Consider the following 16,095-nt stretch of genomic DNA (forward strand, 5'->3'; position numbering starts at 1 on the left):
AAGGCAACGGGGACATGGGGTGGGGGCGGGGAGTGGAGAAGTTGGGGGTGGGTGTGGCCGGGTTCAGAGGAGGAAGGAGATCAGAAACCTTGCCCTGGCCTCTTGGTTCCACATTTCACTTCAGTTTCTGAGCTTCATGAAGGCTGCTTCCTGCCAATGACAGGAGCCTCAGACATGCTCAGCGCTGGGACATTTTTCAGATGGTCAGAGTTGGACCAAAACAAGCACTCTAATTTGACAAACCGATTGATAACATAGGATTTATGTGACAGACAGCATCTGTAACTCCATCCACAATGCCAGGATTGTGTTAAGATGAAACTTAGACAAAGGGCAGGAAAAGTTTCAGGCCTCAGGTGTTGTGTTGGTATAGTAAACAGAATGTAGTTTGCCGCACACATGGCTAATAATTGGAACCTTTTATTTTTATCTTTATCTTATGCACTAAAGTTAGCTTGGGAGGTCTCCCAGATGGACCGTAAAGTGTTTTTGATCAAGAATGGGTTTTGAGGGGCCTGGGCCAATGACTCGGCAGTTACAAGCATTTGCTGCTCTTCAGGAGGATCTGGGTTTGGTTTCCAGCATTCACTTGGTGACTCATAACCATCTGTAACTCCAGTTCTAGGGAATCGGATGCCCTCTCCTGACATCTATAGGCACCAGGCATACATACAGGCAAAAACACTGATATACATAAAAATAAATCTTTTTTTTTTAAAGAATGGCATTTAATTCACCTCTCTATTTTATCTATTTATAACAGTATCCAGTATCTGGTGGTTTGTTAAATAAGTGAGAAAATATTCATCCATGTTTTATTTATACTGCCCTGGGGTTCAGAATTTGGTTTTACAATTGTCACTGTGTGGCCCCTGCCATTGGGAGGTAGCTTTCTAGGGGTTGGGGTCCTGTAGGAATAATCCAGTTCTTTTTCTTGTCTACTGCAGTGTTTGCCTGACATACTTTAACCAACATTCATGTAAAACATGTCCATGTAGCCCATGGCTAGCCTCCCAGAATCACACTAAGGAAAGAGAAGAGCAGAAAATTCTGTTCAAATGTCAAACGAAGCTAGGCCACTTATTTTGGAGTGGCCCCCAGATTCTACCACACAGATGAGAACTTAAAATATGAGACCTCATGGACACCGATGGACACATCTGTCATTAAATATTTCATGGTATACCAAAGAGCTTACAGCTCCTGCCTTGAATCTGATAGAATCAGTTGCCACCACAGGGCTTAGTAAATGAGTCAGACTGGTGAACTTCTGCTGAGAATCATTCTAAGTGTCTTTCAGATCTGAAGTCGTTCTCCCTTCACAACGAGGCACGAAAGTGTGAACCGTGACCGCAAGCTTTTAGATTTTAGATGACGACGAAACCCGAGCCTCAAAAAAAAAAAAAAAAAAAAAAAAAGCTCAAGGAGGTAACAGCGTGCCTGAGGAGGGCACAGGGTGGGCAACTGGCAGACTCTAGAGTGGAATGGAGACCTCGTGGGTCTGCTCATCACCCCACAGTTATTCTCAGCCTCGGGCGTCTGGACCATGGGAATCCCTGGTGCATGCAAATTGCTCTCCCTCAGCTCGTTCGCGCATGCGTAAATCAAGGTTTGAAGGATTAACGCGGAGTCAGCCTTGGGATTGGGGATGTGCAAATTTGCTTCTTTTCTCATCAGGCCTGTTTATTGTTTGTAAAAGGGAATTAAATGGTCCCAACATGCCCTCCATTTCTACCTGCCTGGAAAGCAACTCAAACACCGAAGTGGGAGGAGAATGGGGAAGGAAGAAAGCTCCATAATCAAAGCCCGTCCTGTAACTATGGCTTCCTCTGAAGGACTTAGTACCCAGCTCCCTTTCCTATTCCCATTCCCCTCTCCCGAGCTTTCTCCCTCAGGTAATTTTTCCTTCTTTATTTACACAAGTCATTTGATTTCCTCTCTCAGGAGCTATGCAGGCAGGCCTACTATTTTAGGATGCTTTCTGGGTAGCTTTCAAACAATGTTTTAAGATCTTTTCTCTAGTATATGGTCTTGAATGGGGCCAGTGAGGTGGCACTGATGGGTATAGGAGGTTGCTGCCAAACCTGATGACCCGAGTTTGAAACCTGGGCCCCGAGTTATGGAAAGAGAGAACCGACTCCAGAAAGTTTTTCCTTGAGTTTCCTACGGGCATTGAGGCACACATCGATACATAAATAAATAAACAAACAAACGAGTGTAGTAAAAATATTTAAACGTCCCTCAAATGCCATTCTACCTAAATACCATGAGAATACCCAATGGCAGAAGTTGACACGGATCCTCTTTCTTTATAACGAGAGGCCTACATTACACAGCAAGCATGGAACATACCTGTTTCTTATGAAGCGTCCCTTGAGGGAGGGTGCAGCAGTAATGTCACCCCTTCTCTTCTATTTCCTCATCTGAAAATGAGGTCACTGCACATATTCTTGTGGGCAGCAGGGAAGATTAAATAATTCCTGTGAAAACCTCTGAGCTAATGCCTGGAACCTTCTCACCACTCCTCAGTGTGGTCTCTCTCTCTCTCTCTCTCTCTCTCTCTCTCTCTCTCTCTCTCTCACACACACACACACACACACACACACACACACACACAAACCGCCCCCTTACCTTTTCACTTGCAAACACACCTCCCTGCTATCTGAAACACACTAGTGCTGACCAGGGTGAATGGAAGAAGGGGCTGCTGCCTTGATTTGGCAACATTCCAAGTTGTCCAATTAGGTTACCCCCAGAAACACCACAGGCAGCTCGTCAACTCTTAACTCCATTAGCTTCAAGCACTAACCTCAGGAAAGTAGCTGGTGCCACTGAATTAATAATAAAAGCGGGAACTTTTACCCAAGGCCCGGGCATCCCCACATCAAAGCACAAAACAGAAGTGGAAATCTGACATTTTCTAAAAGAACCACACGGGGCCTCCAAGAACTGCACCCATTACCCTAAAGGGAAGCTGCAAACGGCACCTGACTGGAAGCATTGAGCATTGTGCATGTTTTCCTATGTGGATTAGGTGACTAAAGTTACCTTGAACTACTAAAACAAAACAGCAAACTGTACGTGGCTGTTTTCACTGGAAGCCATTTCAATATAAGCAAGGGGCGTTTTGTTTTAACAATACCTGAATGTCCAAGTATAGATATAAATGCTGTCTACGTTCTCCTGACCGTGTGAAGGAAACCTTGCTAATTAGAGGAAAGAGTCAGTAAAAACCATACCAAAAACGTTTCTCAAGTATCCAGGTCTGTGGAGTGCTGTTTATAAGGAAGAGACTCTTTAGATATCTATTAGAAATAGAAAGGTGGATTCTGTATCTGATCATCACCAGACAGATACAGAACAACAAGCGTAAGTCTACGTCTTGCTTTATATCAGTTTTGCTGGTTAGGACTGTCGGGAGTGTTTGCAGTACAGACTACTGTAGGATACCCCTCCCTCCCTTCGTGTTAAGGAAGCGATTAGCATTATTCTTTCAAGTTCTGGGATATATCAGGACACAAAACTCACCGGAATCCTCTCCTCAGGCATTTATGCTAATATGCACAATAAGATAACTTAAAGATGCGATTATTAAAAATTATACAACTATCAAATGTGCTGGAGGAAAAGTAAGTCAGCCCACTGCATAGCTCTGCTGTGGGCTTGGGAAATGATAAAGTTTTGAGGATTAGAGACATCTTCGGAGTGTCTGCGGATGTTAAGACAAAGAATGAACTTAGAATGAACATGAACTTTAGGGGAGACCAAGGAAACAGAGCATACTAGGGTCTACAGTGGTGGAAGGAGGTTAGGTGGGATCTAGGAAACCTGTGTTCTTTAGACTAAAAATCTGGGCATTTAAGGAACAGAGGATAAGAGTAAAGGAGAAAAACAGAGACTTAAATGTGTCTCTTTAGATCAATGCTTCCAATTATCTGTAAGACAAACATGTTCCTGTGACCTGCAAACAAGTATTCTGGGTGTCATGCTACTGAAGCTGTCATTGTAGAGCTCAAATGTGAGGTGTGTGTCATTTTACGTGAATCATCCTGTTGCCCTCAGAGGCAGAAGCATTCCCACCCATGAATAGATCAATCTATTGCCAGCTCCCAGGGCACTGTGCATACGGGACAAGCACTGGATCGCTGAACTATATACCCAGCCCATTTTTTTTTAATACTAGTATTATTTTTAAAATTTGAGACAGTATCTTGCTAAGTTTCCCAGTCTGGTCTTGAATTTGTGATCCTCCGTTTCAGTCGCCTGACTGTCGCTTGTGCCAGCAAGACAAGCAAAGCATCTCTGTAAATGCATGCCCTGAGGCGCTGCAGGCCGAAGCTAATGGTCCGCTACTGTGGCAGCGCGGGTGCCATCAATGATCTAAAATATTGAATTTCATTTCCAACTTTGGAAGACCTAGAGAAGAACGTCCTGGCAGAGCCCCACTCAATGTGTGAACAAGTAGGTTTTCTGTACTCTTCCCCAAACCAATAAGACATTTGGCTTGGAGGTTTCCTGATCTCTCCAAGCTAACATCAGGTACTTACACCCATTTTGCTACTGAGAGTGGGTCTTGCTATGTAGCCCAGGCAGACTCTGAACTTAGGATTATAGGCATGAACCACCACTTGTGCCCACCAGGAGCCAATGTCAGTGAACAAGACGTGGGCTATTTTTAGAAGGTGGCATCTTCCTTTCCATTCCCCATTCCTCGTGACCACGAGGTGACTCCGTCTGTGACTATTGCAGTTTGCTAGGCTTAACAGACATTGTGACTTCAGCATACTATCTTGTTTTCCGGAAGCCTATTACTCCCACGGAGGGCGGATTGGAACACTCAAGTGTCATGAGTTTTGTCCTTTGAATAAGCTTTGATGGCTTTGGCTCGCATCTGGTGGGGACAGATAAGCAAGTAGAATTAATGTATTCTAACTCGACGGCTTGAAGTCGGCAAGTCATGTGCGTGCTCACCAGCTGAATCAGGCCTCTGGAAGGAGCAAATTGTTTGTCAGATAATGGATAGAGCCAAGGACAGCCAGTGGACAAACTTAGTCTTCTAGAATAAATGAAGTGGGAGCCTCGGTAGTAGCACACAGAACATTCTAACTTTGGAGAAACTGCTCTATAAACTCCAATCCTAACACATTAATCACAAGCCTTTTTTTGGCCAGGGTCTTGTTATGTAGTCCAGGTTATCCTCTACCTGTCTGTGTAGCCCAGGCTCACCTTGAACATGGGATCGTCTTGACTAGATGCTAGAATTACAAGTAACACTACACTTGGCTATGAGATTGCTTTAGTCAGGATAAGGTATTTATAAAGAGGCTGTACATTGTTCTAAATGCAATGTGACAGTGACCCTACTGTGTGTAGGTGACCCTACTGTGTGTAGGTGACCCCCACTGTGGTGCAGTTTCAGGTGAGCCTCTTGTCTGGTGACTGTGTGGGAAAGTGTCAGTCAAAATACACCACATTCACTTTGGTCCCAACCTTGGAATCTGCCAAAAAGCAGGATGTGTATGCACCTTTCCCTAATTTAGAGAGGGTCCAGTAATGAGCGCAGAGAAAAGAGGTTTAAACAGTGTCTAGGAAAGAAGTTTACATGAAAGAACCAACTTGGCTTGAAGAGAGGGTGAACAGATAACAATAATGGTTTTGATGGCGACAGCACTCGTAAAAGATAGCCATCAGTTCATTTATATCATTTTATTTCTTCACCTGCACTGATAGCAAATATGGGAGGAACAGAAGGAGAGGCAGTCAAAAAAAAGAACCAGGGTACTGGAGAGTTGGCTCAGCGGTTAAGAGCACTGACTGATTTTCCAGAGGTCCTGAGTTCAATTCCCAGCAACCACAGGGTGGCTCACAACCATCTGTAATGAGATCAGATGCCCTCTTCTGATGTGTCTGAAGACAGCTACAGTGTACTCATATGCATTAAATAAATAAATAATTGTGTTATTAAAGAAGAGGAAGAAGAGGAGGGGAAGGAACAGGAGGAGGAGGGAGAGGAGGAAGAAGAGGAAGAAGAAGAGGAGGAGGAACGGTCTTAAGACACTCATCTCCATTTCCAGAGATTAAGAATTGAAGTAGGGTTGAGCACACACAGGAAGTAAACTGCAGAGATTAGAGAAACTTCTGTGCTTGCTCAGGTCAAGGTAGCAGTGGAAATGAATATTCCCACCTGTATTTGTTTGTGAGAACAAGTTAAACACTGAAGAAACTGTCAGGGCTGATCGCAAGGGTTTCCATCCGGAAAGAAAGACAGATCGGCAGCTTTAGGTTCACGATCAGAGTACTCTACCACAAACCTTTTGGTATAGAGGGAAGCAGGTAGTGTGTGGTTTCTGCGAGTCGTTCATCTGTGCTAGACACTGATTCATACTGGGGTCTGTCCCAGTGACATAAGCGGAACAGGAGTCAGTGATCGATGATGTCAGCTCACCTTGCCACACTGATGAGCAGAAAGACCACTCCCGAGTTTACTGAGAAAAATGTACAAAGTCACGGCAACCAGCTGTGGTACCATCTCTCGTGCTAAAGGCTCTTGCACTTTTCCCATTGTCGAAACCCTGAGATTCCTCACCATTTAGAGCAAATAAAGCTGGGATTCTAAACCATACATTCAGAGGTGACCCTTCACTTCACTGATTATAGACTAACAAGTTAGAAAACTCAAGGGCTAGCTAGCACAGTGTGCGCTTCAGGGTGGAGAGACTGTCCATCAGAGGTCCATGTGCTAAGGGGTTTGACCCCCCTGCTTGGTCTTATAAGAAGGTAGGACCATGTGAAAAGGTTAGGACATTGATCTAACCTTTGGTTAGACCAATCGGTGTGACCTTGAAGGGGACATCAAAATGGGACTAGGTCCCCACCCCACCTCCATCTTCCTTGCTTCCTGGTCATGAGCTGAGTGGATCTCACTGCTGTGTACTCCCATCAATGATGACAAGGGGTAAAGGGTCATGGCCTAAAACCCGGGTGCCGTCAGACAAAATAAACTTCCCCCCTGTGTGGTCATTTAGCTCAAGTATCAACAGAGGTTAGACCAGTGGGACGCTGGCCAACAAACTGTGGGGTTTGATATATATATGTTATTATTATTATTAATCTTCCACTTTGACTAACTTCTGAAATGAGACATTTTGAATGCATACCAAGCTACAGGCCTAAAACTTGGTAATAAACTAATATGACAGTTAGGGGCTATGATTGCTCATAAAAATGTTTTCCATTTTCAATATGAGCACTTGGTTGCTGTGGGCATTTCTGGTGAAGTTTATTTTTGAAAGTGCTCCAGATTAAGTTCTCTGGGTCTCAGCTGCACACACACACACACACACACACACACACACACACACACACACTCACACACACGTTTCTTTTTTTTTTATTGGATATTTTTTTTATTTATTTTTTTTTATTAACTTGAGTATTTCTTATATACATTTCAAGTGTTATTCCCTTTCCCGGTTTCCGGGCAAAATCCCCCTCCCCCCTCCCCTTCCTTATGGGTGTTCCCCTTCCAACCCTCCCCCCATTGCCGCCCTCCCCCCATAGTCTAGTTCACTGGGGGTTCAGTCTTAGCAGGACCCAGGGCTTCCCCTTGCACTGGTGCTCTTACTAGGATATTCATTGCTACCTATGGGGTCAGAGTCCAGGGTCAGTCCATATATAGTCTTTAGGTAGTGGCTTAGTCCCTGGAAGCTCTGGTTGCTTGACATTGTTGTACTTTTGGGGTCTCGAGCCCCTTCAAGCTCTTCCAGTTCTTTCTCTGATTCCTTCAACGGGGGACCTATTCTCAGCTCAGTGGTTTGCTGCTGGCATTCGCCTCTGTATTTGCTCACACACACGTTTCTAAACCTATCACTTTCATGCCACAAGCAGTTTCCTGCCAGTTTCCATGTCTGAAATGATGAAGAATTACTTCGTGTTTTCTTTTCTTTGCTCTATGTATTATAAAATAGAATATTCTAAAGAAATTGTTTTTCTGTATCATTTATTTGTTTATGTATTTATGCATTTATTTATGTATTCATGTATGTATTTATTTATATAAGGGCTCACTGTATTTACCTGACTGTCCATGGAACTATGTGGATCAGACTGACCTCAAACACATAAAGCTCCGCCTGCCTGGATGAGCTTTTAATGCCCCATATCCCATAATTCAGCACTTGTGAGGCTGAGTTAAGAGGATCACAAATTCCCAGTGAGCTTGTGGCTATAGCAAGGACTTCATCTTTGATGTATTCCTCCCCTGTCTCTCGCTACGCAATGTTCTTAGCCCCATCAGAAGTCACCAGATTCCAAGCAAATTCTCATGCAGAACTATGAATCAGTAAACCATCTTAATAAACCAGGTATTAAGACAGCTTACCTGTCTCGCTTCCAATCAAAGGTTGATTTGCAAAATGCTTGACGAAATCCTTTAGAGATGAATATTCATTAAAGCCAAACTTAAAGGAGTACCCAGTGTATTCAACATGAAAGTGTTTGACGGAGTCTTTGGCTCTGAAAGAAAAAAATAGCATTTAATGTTATTTAACGAACGGCAATTCTTTTTGAAGGTGAATTTAGCAATGGGTCGGCATCACCACAAACAAGTCTTTGAGAATGCTGAACGCAGGGCCACCAACTGCTGAGCATCTTAAAGGCTGTCGAAGCAGCCTTCCTCTAGCAGGGGATTCTCACAGCTCTTCACTCTACTAGGAGACACCTGACAGTGCCCCTGCCTTCCCTTCCACTGGCTGCAAAGGTTCTTGAATAATAACCTCCATAAAGGTCATGAATTCAGGGACAGGGGTGACAGACAGGACCCATGTGCCCTTGTCTAGGAGTCAGTCAGAAGCCTGTTTCTGTCAATGAGTAACATGACCCTAGTCTTCTCCCTTGCCTGTGTGATTATCTAGTGAACAGTGTCACGTTTCTCAGGCTGTCATTTTCCACTTCATTTTTGAGATGAAAAGTACTTCATAAAATCTCCCTGCTCACTTCACTCGTTCATTTCTCTTCTCCCTGGTCTCACCTCCCACTATATGGCCAATACCCCAACCTCTGGATGTATCAGAGTCAACTGTTGGTTGCTGGGTCTCACGCCCAGACAGTGATTCAACATGTGGAAGGCAGGCAGGCCCTCAAGAGGAAGGTTCTATCAGGTTCTCAGTGGATGTCGCTGATCTGGGGCTCCAGCCTCAGGACCCTGTCCATTGGGACCTGCTGTTCTTCTAGGAGTTTCCCTGCGTTTTGTTCCTTACCTCCAATTGTCTCTTCCCATTGGCCTCTGCTGCTAAACAACCTTGAGTCTTCCTGAAAATCCTACCTCATGATAATTCTGCCTTATGTTGAGAGCCTTTGTACTCCTTGATCAAAAACTCGCCTTCTTTTATGCTATTACTACACTTTGCTTAGTAGCAGGATTTGGGTCTTGGTGGCCCTATGAGGCTATATTTCTTGCCAACAACATCGGCAAATTAAGATAGCTGGGACGAAATGCATGGTTTCAAAGATCTGTTATTAAGGGGATGGACAAATAAATGAATAAAAATAATCCTAACTCTGAACAGGCCTATGGGTCCTGCCACTTCTGCTGGCAACCTGCCCCTCCCCACCAAGTGTTATCAGGTATCTGTAATAAAAACCAGTGACTTATAATTTTTTCATGTAGATGAAATACATGTAATCTATTCATAAATAGCTTCTGATCAGATGAGTCACATGCAGATAAAACATTAGTTACCATCTGTGATCTAATAATTGTACCTGCTTATTTGAGATACTTGAAAGAACCAAGCAAGGGAGCATCCTGACACACAGTACATATACTTGTGTTCTCATATGTGCAGGTACATGCATGTATAAGCACATGTGCACATGTATGCACATGTTTGTGGAAGCTAGGGGGTAAACCCAGATATCATTTCCCATGAATCTTTGGCATGGATTTTTTTTTAGGCAAGGACTCTCACTGAACGTGGGGTTCATCAGTTCAGCAAAGCTGTGTGGCCAGTGAGCCCCAGGGGTACCTCTGTGTCCTCCTCTCTAGTGTCAGGATTAGAAGCGCATACCAACATTTCTGGTTTTCTACATGGGTGCTAGGAGTTCACCTTGGTTACTTTTTCCTTTCATAGACTTCACTATTACTGACTGAGTTATTTCCCTAGTCCCTAGCCCTGTTGGTTAGAAAAATTTAAAAATAAAACTTATCAGGGTAACTCCAAATATTGATAGATATCCTTTTTCCTCCCTTTGGCTGCCTAATTGGTTCCCTACTCTCTACCTATCTCTCCTTTTCCTTCTCAAATAGGCGTGTAGACACACTGCCAGAGAACGGAAGGTATGCCAGACAGAACGAGTAGATGCCCCGACCCCAACTCCGTGTACATCCCTGCTCCAATTATCCAGGCAAGGACTAGTCAAGACGGAGTCCTGAAAAGATTTAGTGTACTGTTAAGTCTCCAAATTGGTTCATATTCAAAACAGGAAGAGTCTCTGTGTGGGCCTGACCTCTACACACGAGCTCCGTGGAACAGACCTCTCTCTGTGTCACAGGAGTGGGCAGAGAGGGGTGCTCTGGCTGGCAGGAAGGCAGTAGACATCCGTGCCATGAGTATTACTCAAACGGGCCACCTAGCACAGACCACAGTGGCATCTGCTCCCTGAGTGACAGCTAGGGGTACAGGGACCCTGGTGCTACCACAGCAGGGAAATGAAAGACAAGCAGAGGAGGCAAGGAGGAAGTGATGCTTGGGTTCTGCGTTCGGACGAGAGCCCCAGCTGCAGCTGAAAACATCTTTACGTCAGGCTGGGAGAATTTGAATAGAGAAGCCGCCCAGGCTAGGCCGGGATCTTAATGCACGCAAGATCAGTGACACGGTCAATTTGTGTTGTTTTAAGCCATTGCATTTTTTTTTTTTGGTGACTTGTTATTATAGCAGAGAAAATGGGTACCAAAGGGTCCACGTATGTTAAACTTGTTGCTTTTGGGCTCACTGAAGCCTGTCAACAGTTGTTTAGAGAAATACTTTTCTGTGCCTGTTTGTGTGTATGCATGCATGAACGTTCACATGTGTACCGGCACCCTTATATGCGCAAGCGCATGTGCATATCTTTGTGTGCATGTGGAGGCCAGAGGCCAGCTTTGGTTTTTGTTCCTCAGACAGTATTCATCTCTGGCTTAGAACTCACCAAATAGGCTAGGCTGCCTATCCAGTAAGCAGTGTCTGTTTCCGTAGCAACAGTATTGGAACTATGCACTACCACATCTGACTTATTCCATCCTACCTCCCTTCCCCTTCCCCTGCCCCTCCCCCTCCCCTCTCCTTTTCTCTCTGATGGAGAGTAAAACAGCTAAGAAGTTAGAAAGTGTTTCCCCGGTTGGGGAGCTATGGCGGTTGGTAAGTTGAAAGCTCGAGAACCTGAGTTTGGGCCCCAAACTAAAGAAGAAAGAAGGGGGTGGGGGAGAAAAGGGGAAGAAAGGGAGGGGAAGAGGGAAGATTAATCAATGACAAAACCCAAGACCAAATAAACCAAAATGGCTGAACTGGGAGAAAAGGAGCTAGGACCAGCATCAGGGATGGATGTAGCCACTGCCATCCCAAGAGCGCAAGGAGGCCAGGAGTTTACAGAAAGGAGAGAAGGGGAGAGCAAGGCTGGCCTGAGGGACTGCCCTGAGAAGGGAACACATGACTTTCCCAAGGGTCTGGATTTGGTGGCAGTGCTGTCACAGCCATCCAATGGCCCACTGAGGGTCATCAGCACAGAGCATTTGCTTGTATGTCCAGGCAAGGCCACAAGGACTCAGGAACACTTGATGTTTGCCTCTGGAAGCCAGCATGTCTAGAACCCAGCATGGGATCAAGACTACAAACTGAGTCAACGGGAAATGGGAGGAGAAACCCTTAAATGCGTTGGGCATCCTCACAGTCAGGCGCAACTCGGAGGGACTAGGTTAGCTCACACCATCTGGGGGGAGATGGACAGAATCCATAGAAAATATTTAAAGTCGCACATTATCCGTTTAAGTCTGTGACTGTGAAAACTGCATGGTCACAAACCACTCTGCCTTCCCCAGGAAAGAAAGAAATAGCAACAGGGGGCCCAGTCCAGGAATTCAGATGACAGTGCTGTTTCATTGTTGATTAAGCCAAGACAGACAGCCTGCTCCTGTGGGTTTCAGGGTCTTCTAATGAAATCTACCAGGTCCTTAGTCACCCACCTCACGGAGAGAGAGTAGAGCCCGGTCTGCTCATTGCTGTCCCTCAGCAGGTAGCTGCCATCGCGTCCGTTGGAGAGCAGAAGGGCCTCTGCAGCATGGCGGGTGAGGTTGCTATGGTACCACCTAGAAAGACCAAAACAGCACGATGAACCATGGGTAACCCTTCTCTGGAGTTGCCTCTCAGAGATTAACTAGCAATATTCTCCATTTTGAGGATGGCAGAGACCAAGCTCTCAGCCTGAGAGCCAGGAATTCCATGGATGAGGATGGGAACACCAGTGGTACCTAGCAGTGAGTTAGAGGCTGACTGTGTTCAGAACTAGTCCCCACATTGTCCTAACCTCCAGCTCCTAAGAATGCGACCTCATCTGGAGAGAAGTAAAAACAAGGCCAGCCAGGCGGGTGCAATCCAGCATGGTTGGAATCCTCCTGTAAAAGGGCACAGCCGGAGGACAGATTTCCATACAGAAGAATGCTGTGTGACCAGGATTATAGCCAGAGAGCCCGAATGACCAACACAGGTTCTTCCTCATAGCCTTCTGAAGCAACCACCCTCATAGAATTTGTTTTGAACTTGTAGCCCTCGGAGCTGTGACACCACCCAGTTTGTAAGACAGCCCAGTAAATAATAGTGTTGTTTAAGGAGTCTAATGTAAAATAAAATAGCTGTAACAGAGGCCCTGGGAGATGGCTTGGGGTTTAAAGTGTTTGCCACAAGCATGAGGACCAGAGTTTGCTTGTAGTCATAGCTTGGGAAGGGTGTGGGAAAGGGGAGGGGGAGGAGGAAGTGGAAAGGAAGGGAAGGGGGAGGGGGAGGAGGAGGGGAAGGGAAGGGGAGGGGGAGGGAGAGAGGGAGAGGGAGAGAGGGAGAGGGAGAGGGAGAGGGAGAGAGCGAGAGAGCGAGAGAGCGAGAGAGCGAGAGAGCGAGAGAGCGAGAGAGAGAGAGAGAGAGAGAGAGAGAGAGAATGAATCTCAGAGCAGGCTGGCTAGCAAGACTAGCCACGCCCACAAGCTCTGGGTTCGATTGAGAGGCGGAGCCTCGATGAATTAGGTGGAAAAACTGTGAAGAATGGGTTTCCAACACCAACTCTGAGCCTCCACATTCCCAAGCACTCCCTCCACACCCAAGCACATGTCCACACATGCAAGCATACGTACGTACATACGCACGCTCAAGCACTGTCAAACACGAAGACGGAAAAAGAAAAAATAAAGAGTAAAGAAAAAACGTCCATAAAAGCACTGGCCGATTTCCCTTTCTTTTGTCGGCTCTCGCTCTTTTCCAAGAGTAGGCAAATTTCATGATGAAAACCAAGTCGTCCGTCCGGGGTCATGAGAGAACGGAAGCTGTGAGCAAAGAGCCCTGGTGTTTCAGAGTGAGCATCGGTGTCAGGCCGAACACGGTTTCAAGTTGATGAATATCGAAGGAGCTGGGAAAGTCCCAAGGAGATTCAAGCTGCCCTTTTCACATTCCTGTGCTTTTAATTGATCTTCGTGGTTTAGAAAAGGTAATCTATGTGTATGGTTAAGAGAAGACGATAAAAATAGAGTCCTTTTCTTATCCTGGAGCCTCAGTTTCCCTGTTTCTTCCTCCAGGAGACAGTGTCCCACATAACCGAGTCTCCTCCTCAGAGATAGCCTATGAATTTCGCTAGTGTTCGGTTTTAACCCCACATCCTAATTCTACAGGGATAAAAGCATTCTAGGCCACGCCCATGTGCTCTGGGCCTTTCTCCTAGAGACAGGTCCTTCTCTTGGTCTTCGACCAGTGTGGTAACCGGGGTAATGACCCTGGAGTCACATTGCCTGGGTCCCAATCCAGGTGATGCCTTTCACTTGAAATAAGACCGTAGGCAAACTTCACCTGTCTGAGCCACTTCAGCTCCCTTATAGCCAATGTCAGATGAACGATATCTGTGTGGGGCTGGAGAGATGGCTTACTGGTTGGTTAAGAGCACTGACTGCTCTTCCAGAGTGACCGGGTTCAATCCCCAGCACCCACATGGCAGCTCGCAGCTGTCTCTAACTCCAGTTCCAAGGGGAATTGACACCAATGCATACGAAATAAAGTTAAATAAATTAAAATAAAAACAATATCTATCCCTCATAGGCCGGCGGTGAGGACTGCTCACGTGAATACCGGTGAAGTTGAAAACGGCAGGCCAGTTACCATCCCCAGTCAGTGAGATTCCCTCAGCTATACCTGGCCATGTCTCCACGGTGGTTACAATCCTTATTCTACTTTCGTATTGTTTCGATTTAGTTCTGAAAGCTGGGCACTGGAGGTAGTTGTCAACTGCAGGGACCCCTAGCAGTAGGGGCTGTGGAAGGGACCTGCATTGACCAAGGACACTTTCGCTGGCAAATCTCCTCTCACAGAGGAAGTTGCACAGTTGCTGATGGAGTCTAGCACATGCCCCCTTCTCTGAGTAGCATCTTTAACATCTCCTTTTATCTCAGGCTTCTGCGCCCTTTATCTCCCAAAGCACTCATCTCCTGAGTGCCTTTTAAGCTTTGAATTTTGAATTGTCCCTAAAAGCTAAGTTCCGAGGTGCAGAACAGCAGCGCCTTGCTTGCCTGGTCTTGCCTGAGGGCATGCACACCATCACTTGAGCTTGCTCTGGTCTCTTGAGAAATTGCATGAAGGAGCTCACCCAGAGACTATTGTGGACAAAAGTTCCCTCACCGTTATTTTTCTCTGTACCTTTGCAAGACTGGTATTTTTAGAATGAAGTGTAGTAAGAAGCCAGTTGACTAGTGGGCACCACGAAGAGAAAAGGGGAACTAATGAGTGTCCACCTTGGGTCCCTGTTTTAGCTTAGCAACTCTGGTCCCCACTTTAGTTTAGGAACTCTGTGGTCCCTCCCTAAGGTTGTCTCGAATCAAAATGACATGAAATGAATTTCTTTCTGAGAGAGAAAAACCTGTATTTTCAAATATTGAGATGCTATCTTCTGTTATACAATTTCCACAGTTCCTTAACTTTTGCAAAAGGGAACAGACCACAAGCTTTACTAAATTCTCTATCACTAACACGGTAGGCATTCTCTTAGCTGCTGGCGACATGTGATTATGCAGTCTTGAGTAAGGTTTATTTTCCAAACTCTTTTGGCCTTACTTTCTCTAAAGAAACAAAAAAAAGAAAAAAGAAAAAGAAAAAGAAAAAGAAAAAGAAAAAGAAAAGAAACTATGGCTGGTGACTGTTTTAGAAGCAACATGTCAGGGTCACCTTTTATCCCTGTGGCTTATGGATTTCTCACAGCTGTGTCTTGAGGTCAGTGGCAGTAAGAGTAAAGGTCTTATTATAGGCTTGGGCAGAATACTTGCATTGGGTTTATAAGAATATCAAAACTAGCAGTTGACCTTGAAGGAAACGGAGGCCTTATCTCGCCCATGATAAGGTAGCAAATTAGGAAACACCCACCCACTAAATAGTTTTTGTAGCTGCCTCTCAGCAAGGTACAGGAAATCAAGTCAACCACAGAGAGCTCAGGCAGGTTGGATCCAGAGGCTCATTCTCAGTTCAGCTCCTCCTGCCTCCATCCCGGTGCCTCCTCCTGCTGGAACCTTCTAGGTTTACCCTTTGGGTTTTATTCTTTTAATTTACTGGTCTAAGTTTATGTCTCGTTTATGCTATGTCCTTTGAAGGAAAGACTTTAAAATTCTTGAGATAACACACAGTATGTTAAAGGCACACTCAAAAAATGTTACAAGGAAAAAAAATCTTTCTAAATGCTATTTATGTAAATAGTTTTGATACTTACTTTGCACAAATATTTATATAAACCACTCAGTTCACTACCAGACCTCTAAGGAGTTGCTGTTGGTGTTTAGAAATCAATACAAAGCCAGCCTTGCTACTCAAAATTTGGGCTAGT

General features: G+C 45.2%; 1 protein-coding gene across 4 annotated transcripts in view; it reads right to left on the reverse strand.

The window, feature by feature from the left end:
- Positions 1-16,095, reverse strand: part of Dapp1 (dual adaptor of phosphotyrosine and 3-phosphoinositides 1) — a 49,425-nt gene that overhangs the window by 22,081 nt on the left and 11,249 nt on the right. For all 4 annotated transcript variants that reach the window (XM_087627895.1, XM_087627893.1, XM_087627894.1 and 1 more), the window contains 2 exon segments: positions 12,218-12,340; positions 8,381-8,514 (listed from right to left, as the gene is read on the reverse strand). In XM_087627895.1, the coding sequence (XP_087484021.1) occupies positions 8,381-8,514; positions 12,218-12,340 (257 nt within the window).

Source organism: Rattus norvegicus, chromosome 2 (genome assembly GCF_021556685.1).
Source record: "Rattus norvegicus strain SHRSP/BbbUtx chromosome 2, alternate assembly SHRSP_T2T, whole genome shotgun sequence".
NCBI classification, from domain to species: domain Eukaryota; kingdom Metazoa; phylum Chordata; class Mammalia; order Rodentia; family Muridae; genus Rattus; species Rattus norvegicus.